Source organism: Elaeis guineensis, chromosome 6, assembly GCF_000442705.2.
Source record: "Elaeis guineensis isolate ETL-2024a chromosome 6, EG11, whole genome shotgun sequence".
NCBI classification, from domain to species: domain Eukaryota; kingdom Viridiplantae; phylum Streptophyta; class Magnoliopsida; order Arecales; family Arecaceae; genus Elaeis; species Elaeis guineensis.
This window is the reverse complement of record NC_025998.2, coordinates 94,564,330-94,572,563: the sequence shown is the minus strand read 5'-3', so window position 1 is coordinate 94,572,563 and position 8,234 is coordinate 94,564,330. Positions and strand designations below refer to the sequence as shown.

General features: G+C 36.8%; 1 protein-coding gene across 9 annotated transcripts in view; it reads right to left on the bottom strand.

Annotated features, from left to right (window-relative positions):
- Positions 1–376: 376 nt before the first annotated feature.
- Positions 377–8,234, bottom strand: part of LOC105035223 (uncharacterized) — a 65,204-nt gene continuing 57,346 nt past the window's right edge. For 6 of the 9 annotated variants that reach the window (XM_019847269.3, XM_010910688.4, XM_010910692.3 and 3 more), the window contains 3 exons: positions 7,721–7,818; positions 7,484–7,656; positions 1,131–1,838 (listed from right to left, as the gene is read on the bottom strand). In XM_019847269.3, the coding sequence (XP_019702828.1) occupies positions 1,528–1,838; positions 7,484–7,656; positions 7,721–7,818 (582 nt within the window). In that variant the 3' untranslated portion in view covers positions 1,131–1,527. Of the gene's footprint in view, positions 659–1,130; positions 1,839–7,483; positions 7,657–7,720; positions 7,819–8,234 lie in introns of those variants that run through there. The other 3 variants (XM_010910695.4, XM_010910690.4, XM_010910691.4) reach the window with 3 other exon arrangements.

The following is an 8,234-nucleotide window of genomic DNA, read 5'->3' as shown; positions in this document are numbered from 1 at the left end:
TTTTGAAACATACTATGCACCTTCATTGTGTTACCTCAAGTACCAACGATCAACAATGCCTTATCCTATTTTCACCAACAGGCTGCTTAGGTTGCCACAGCCAAATTGAGGCAGTGGATAGCGGACAATCATGGCTTCTCAAAAATCTCCCTATCTGAAGCCCAATTTGACTTCTCTGTGACAACTTCTCAACCATCTTCCGTGACCCATTCTACTTGTCTGTGACGTAAAACAAATTGCAAGCTCCTTGCTGCTGGAGTCATTGTTTAATACAACAGTAGAAGCCGCTATAACTGGGGTTGCACAAGAGGGATCAAAATACATTTTTATTTTTATTCTAATTTTCAGTTTTATTTATTTATTTATTATGCATAGCACCATTTTGTACTAATCTCATAAAAATACTTTACATATTTGCAAAGCAACATATTTCTTATCCCAGAGATGCTCTAATAGAATACAAGTCAACTTTTCATCAACCATAATGGTAATATTCACAATGTCTTTTCTTCTTTTTTTTTTTTTTGGTCTCTCCTAACATGATACTCGGGGCTTCTAGCCAATAATCACATGCTTTTTGTTGCTAGATTTAGTACCTTGATTCCATCTTGAACTTGAAGACTAGTGTCGAGGAGCGATTTTCTTCACTAGCAACAAGCTGCAAATTATCATGTAAAAGAAATGGAAAGAATCTAATAAATCATTATGACCAGTGAAAATCAGAAAATTTTTGAAATAAAAAGGTTTTAATAAACAAATACACAAATATGAAGTCTTCTGTGCAATTATTCTATAATGAAAGAGAAGATATGTAAAACACCAAAAACATATAGAGAAAAAGTTCTAGCCCGTGTATGCTTTTTGATCAGGCAGGTAGCGATATAGTACAGGTGCTCTCGTGTCAGGCATGTGGCAGTAGATCACAGGAGCCTGAACATAACACTGGCTTGATCTAGAATTCATCCGCACTCTGCATTAAGTTCCATAGAATTCAATGCTAGATAATTCTACAAAGAAGGATCTTGGCATATGGGTGGAATAGAAAATAAACTAGTTACCAACAATGCCTTGTATATGAACTTTGCTTGATCAAATTACCGACAAAGTCATCCAACAGAAGAGGTTTACCATTAGTCGTTAACATGATGATCTGCTAGTAGTGGTAATATTAGTGGCAGCCTACAACACAAGCAACGACAATACCTAGCCCTAATCTTGTATAATAATGTACCAGTAGAAAGTTCTCACAGTGGTAGCGATAAATACTACAAAGCAAACAAAGTAGTCATACCATTGCAAGAAGCCTAGCCATAATCCTATTTGTTATCAAGCTAGATTACCAGTGCAGCCCTTGACAGAAAAAAATCAGAGGGAACAAAATTGGCAACTGGCGACCAGCTTGTCAAAAGACAGTAATACTAACCTAAATTTCTTTCAAGATTAGTCAAAAAAAAAAGAGAGAGAGAGAATATAGCTAATCCAGATCAATCTCTGTTCCAGTATGTTGCAGACTACGACAGGCTTAGTTCAACCCCACTTGAAAAGGCCAAGCGTGCTGCCATTCTCCAATGCAGTTTCTTCTGAGGAGCCTGAGGAGCTCTCCATAGTATCATCAGAGCTGCTGTCTGGATTGAGCTGCATGCGCTGAGCATTATCAGCTACCCATTTGGCGACTTCAGGGGTTGATGCCCAATCAGTCAATGCTTCCCTGGTCGATTCACCTGTGAAGTCCTCCCACTCTTTCTTCGAGAACTTGCGTGTGGGCATCCTATGGTAGGTCGAGTAGTAGTCCTCAAATTGATGTGCCATTCTCTTGTAGGGGGATGAGTAGACATTGCCTGCAGGAACAAAATGAAAACACATCCACTCAGAAATTACAAGCAGGAAGTGACTCTTCTACACCAAAGAGAGTTCTACATGCCCTAGATTTTGACATGCTCAATCCAGTTATAGGTGCAGGAGTAGCACACAGGCATCTTGGACCTTTTCACAGTCATAACAAGCCAATCTTATCCCAAATTTTTGGGGTTTTACAGATCCTTTTTAAGAGGAAGGGCTTCACAAATCCTTACCCACCAACAACGACTGTTTAGGGCCATCTCTAATGTTATTATTTCAAGCTTTTCCTCGTACTTTCTTACAACCTCCGACTATATTATTTCAGATCCACCCGTCCTTTTCCTACATCTTTCAATGCAGATTATGTACCTCCCCTTAATGGAGCCCTCTTGAATCTCCACTGCACTTGTTCATACCATCTCAATCAAGGTCTGCCATATCAACCCGTACCACCACCATACCGACATGACCATACCAGTATGGTACTAAAATTCAATTCGATATATGAACTGAACATATCTATGCTGCTTCAAACGGAGAAAAACTGCCTAAAACCACCCGGTTTCAAGCAGTACTATGGATGGAAGTGAGAAAAAACTGATGGGAGCCTATCACTGTATGGTAGCATATGGTATCTGACCATGTTACATCAAACTATCAATGTACTGGTACGGTTCCTAGCCAAATTTGTGGACCTTGATCTCCATTAATTCTCCATCGCTTGTCTTTAACTTATGCAAAACCAACGTCTCTTCTAATATGCCCATGACTGTTTTTCAACAAAAAAAACCTACCGAACTTCTTGTGATTCTTCAGCTTATATAGAGCTAGTGTCATTCTAGAATTCAGCTGGCTGCAGACAATATATATCCTTGGCCAATCATTAATACAAGAGGAAAAAGGTTAATCATTTCTCATCCCAGGCCCCAAAGTCTAGCACCATTATTTTTTTTTAAAGTACCTGCACTCTAAAGCTTCCAAATTTTAACAAAGTTAGCAAAAAGTTAACCTCAGATAATATGATTGTCCAACATCCAAACAATCCACTATAGGAGTTGGGATACCAGATCTACACAGTGATAGCACAGCAGAAGCATCTGTTGAGGTTGAAAATTTTCTGTCAAGCCAAAACAGTCACTTATCATGGGGCTTCTTAAACGTCATATCCATAATTAAGCTACAATCCTTCAAAAAAGGCGAGTTATGACCTCCATGGTTTTAAGAGATACATTGTGTGAGAAACAAGAAAGAATGGGAAAGGAAAGGAAAGAACGGGAGGACTGGGACCAGCATTTTACATCCATTAAAATTTGGGATTCTGCTTATCGCCTCCTAGAAAAATTGCTAAATCTCAGAATCTTGCATCAAGTTAATTACCAAATGTTGAAAAACTTAACAGGGAATCCTCATATAACTCTGCATCACCGTCCATGGTACTTGTGTATAGCACAGGGAGATCACCCAAAAATTTCCTTTAGGATGTGGGGTTTCAGGGCACATTACAAAATCACAAGCTAAAACTACCATCTGAAACTTTATGGTACAAGTACGATTCAAGTGACAAAGGCCTCTTATTTTAAAGAATATTACCTTTTCTAAATTAAATGCTGCATCAAATCAACAATCAACCCGCCATGAAAGAATGTGATTCAACTTAGATAATTTATAAATGGCACATTACCTGGTAGAGTGGCAAGTGATCACAATTCCATTTAACAAATGCATGGTAAATTCCTCCAGTTATGGCATGAAATATGGTATTTGCATAGATGGAACAATAAGCAGTCCTCACCTATTTTTTGCTCTTTTCATGGTTTGCAGCTCTCACATGATTAACTGGTGAGACATTTATGAAGACATTATATAGTTACCAGTTGGTAAATTGTTAAAAAGGGCAACAGACCAAGATATTCTCAGTGGTGTTCTTTCTGTATGACACATAGAAGTATTGTTGTTAACAGCATTGCTATCATATTACTTTATTTTTGCTTTGCTCATTTCTCCCATCTGTCACAACTTGATGCCTCCCTCATCTCTTGATGCCAGGGCAGGTAAATAGCCCTCCAATAGCTGTGCAACCAGCCGCAGTCCTTCAAAAGGCTTCTAACAGTCATACAATTGTCCAAAAGTCCCCAAGTTCTTTTTTTTTTTTTTTTAACTTTTCATACTGACTCTTTTCCTTTTTTCCCTCTTATCTTTGCATGTTACTGCTGTTCTTCTTCCCCTTCACATTTGAAAGATCATTGTTCTTCTCCGCTTCCTCTTTTCTTTTCTCCTTTTCATCCATATGTCTTTTTCCCTCTATTTTTTTTCTGCTTGCTCTCCATTCTCTTCCTTGGAGCAGTGCATGCAAATATGGGATTTCAATTAGGACTTATGAACTCTCGAATACTTTTTAGACTTATAAAATCAGTACTTTCAAATTTAACTTCTCACAAATTTGGTTTGTTATCACTTATCACTCTTAATTCAACTTGATCAGTTCATGCACGATGAAAGCACGACGTGATTTTAAGCACTCTCAACTCCGATTATGATATAATGTCATATTTTGGTTATTTGTATGTGCATTTTGGGGAAAAAAAATAATTGTATTATTTTAAGACCTTATAGAGAAAGAGATTGAATTGGCTGCATTCAAGTGGATCTCTACTCAAATCCACTCAGGTTTAGGTCAGGTGATGGGGACCACACATTGATCACCCGAGTCGTTGGACGTGATCTACTGCCTTTAAACTATTTACATATAAAAAATCATGTGATTTTGGGGACCTCTAACACAAGCATTAAGTGGTCAAAAAAAACATGTATCGTTTAGAGTTATTTAGAACATGGTTCGCCATACCGGGGCGGTTGGTACAGGGCGTACCGAGCCGGACCGGTCCCTTACCGGTTCGATTCGGACCTTTTTTTCGGAACACAACCCCGAACCGCACCGAACCACCCAGTTCGGTGCGGTTCGGCCCATACCGTCCGGAACCGGGCGGTACGACTCGGTTCTGGATGAACCGAACCGTACCGCCCAGGGAAAGGGGGGAGGGAGGAAGGTGGGGACCTTTTCTCGTGGTTGGGGGGAGAGAGGGGGGAGAGAAATGGGCGTGGCCCACTTCACATAGGGGGAGGGTCTGGTGCTTTAATAAGCACCAAGCCTTTGGTGTTCTTTGAGAGTTCTCAGAAAACACCCATGGCCGTGGGCAACTTAATCGTTGAGACCTCCAAAAAATTAGAAAAGAAAGCAAAATTTTGTGAAATTGGAGGAGTGATTTGAGAAGAGGCTGATCTTTGGCCGGAGGTAAGATAATCTGTTATTTTGTTAGTAAATATTTTTTTTTATTTTTGTTGTTAGAAATAGGATAAAAATGAGATAAAATAAAAATAGGAGAACATCATGCCAAAATCTTATGATTTTGGTATGATTTAATTATATGTGATAGATCTTTGGAAGATCTACACGATGACACCAAAATTGATAATTTTCGTTAATTATATATTTTTTAAATATTTTTAAATATTTATTTATTTAAAAATTAAAAAAAAAATAAATTTTAGGAAAAAAAATTAGAGTTTGGGAATCATATTTAGAATGATTCAAGCTACTTAAATCTAATTTCAAAACAAATATTTGAAATAAAAAAATTATTTTTTTAATTATTTAAATTAAAAAATTTAATTATAAAATAAAAAATATATAAAAATAGTGTTATATTTTAGTTAATTTAAAAATATTATTTGAAGCATATAACATATTTATTTTGAATTTATAAGTTTTAAAATAATTATTAAAATTATTTTAAAATTATATATAATTATTTTAATTATCATTAAACTATCGTGTTTTGTTATACTTGCATATATTTTAATTATATATATACTGCGGACGATCTTGCACGTGGAGTAGGGTCCATGGATGTATCTGGATCATCCCGCATTATGGATCCTATTATCCACAGCCACCTTATGATTCATATGCATATGGTGCATCCGAGGCATCATCTTCTAGTGGTTACTACCCTATGCAGCCTGGAGCATCTTACGGATCAGATTTTGCTACTGGCATATTTAGATGGGCTCCTCCACAACCGTACCATCTCGAAGATACTTCTCAGAGTCAGAATTTTAACGAGAGGTCTGAGATGTCTTACAATCCAGAGAGGATGCCTTATGGGATGATGAATATTCGAGAGTACGATGCAGCTTGGCTAGAGGGTTGGACTGATATCCCTTCAGACTATGTTGATGATCCAGACATCTACGAGCATCACAGACACTCGACAAGAAATTAAATGCAGAGTACATCTTAAGGTTCGTATATCAGTTATTGCGCTTTGTACTTAAATATTTAGATATATTTTAATGCGTATTTTATATATTTTTTCTTTAGTTTTAAGATGACATAGTTGAAATATAATGCAAATAAATATATGTTTGAAATTTTGGATCAAGAACCTTTGTACCATAACCTAACTCCAAATTGAACCCAAATATATCAATAATATGTAATATAATGCCATATTAAAATTGTATTTATCAATTATTAACTTCAAAAATCTAAAAAAAAATTTGAAAATCAAAAAAAATATTGTACCGGTACCAGACGGGTACGCCTAGGCATACCGTGTGTCGGTACGGTACGATACCGATACCGTACCGTATCGGTCCGGTACCAGCACGCCGTCCGGTACCGATACAACGAACCTTGATTTAGACTATCCAATTTTTGACCACTTGGTATATAAGTATGGGCCTCCAAAAACACATTGGTATGTAAGCAATTTAGAACAGTAGAACATATCCAACAGCTTAAAATATCGATGTGGGAGCCCCATAATCTGATCTAGACTTAACCAGATCTAAATGGAGATCCATTCAAATGAAGCCAAGTTTATCTCTCTACATACATGCACATGTATCCAATGGCTCGGAACATCAATGTGGGACCCCCATCTTTCGATCTAGACTTGATAAGATCTAAGCGAACATACCCTTGTGCACCATTTTTAAAGACAAAATGCTTGTTGCTGGATGGTCTACCTAGGGGCCCAGGCAGTGCTTAGGCAATAAGAGTCCCTACTGACTAGGTATTGCTTAGCCACCTTGGCAACATTGCAGACATATTACTCAAGGGGAACAAATATTATCTATAGAAGTTACCGTTAAAAAGATAAGAAATTTATCATTCTAAATTGCTTAAATTATGAAGGTGCAACGTTCTCACCATGAGAATTTTATTGAAAATACAATAGCTTAACTCTTAAAATTTTGCGTTTCTCCTGTTGTACAAAATTCCATAGTGTGAAAAGTTCATTTAACATTTAGCTAATCTTGTCATTTCCAATATGAATTTGAGAAAACCTGCAACATATCACCAGACTCTATCACCGATGTTTAATTACCCTATCAAAAGACCAACTAATAGGAGGATTTTATCTTTTGACCTTATCCAATTCAATAATTGTAACTTTTAAATGTTTTAAAATAAAAAATCACTTGAAATAAGTAAGAAATTTCTAATGGCCAAAAGGGGGGAAAATCCATTTTCGACATTTCTATGATCACGTGCTGCAGCTTGATGCTTAAAAATAACTATATTTGAAAAAAAAAAAAAAGAAAAGAATACACAAGTACGGGTAATTTGTATTTGTACCTTTCGTGGGCAAGTTGGACCAAGAATATGGACTAGAGGTCACCAACACGGTTCTATCCTTCTTAGTTGAGCGACTCAAGAATTCAGCATGTCTGTTACTAGCAGATGTTTGCTGAGACCCTTGATGCCTTGAACTTCCTTTCACCAATCGTGTTTGCCTTCTACATGAAAAGCTACAAGTCTTTCAGACTTCTAATTTTAAGCAAACAATGGAAGATAGATACTGTTGGAACTTACATTGTTGATGCACACTGCCACCTTACCGAAGTGATGAGGGAGCAAATGCTCCAAGAAATAACCAACACAGCCAGTGCCAAAGGAGCGTCCAGGGTGCTCTAGCACGAAATTCACGAAAGGAAAATTCAATAGGCAAGGCAATACTTTTAGTGGCACAAAAAAGAAAGAAGTCCAATAACATCGATAATCGAACATGATAAATTCGTCTTAAGTTCTTTAAAATAAATCTATACATTTGTTTTTCTAGGTCCTATCTTCAAATAAATCTATACACTTCTCCACCTTTTCGAAGTGATGAGGGAGCAGATACTCCAAGAAATAACCCATGCAATCAACACCAAAGGAGCATCCAATGTGCTCTGGCAACAAATTCATGAAAGGAAAATTCAAGAGTGACACAAGGCAATACTTCTCATGGTGCAAAAAGAAAGAAGTCCAATAACATTGATTAATAAGTAAAGATGATAAATTTATCTTAAATTCTTTAAAATAATCAATACATTTGTTTTTCCTA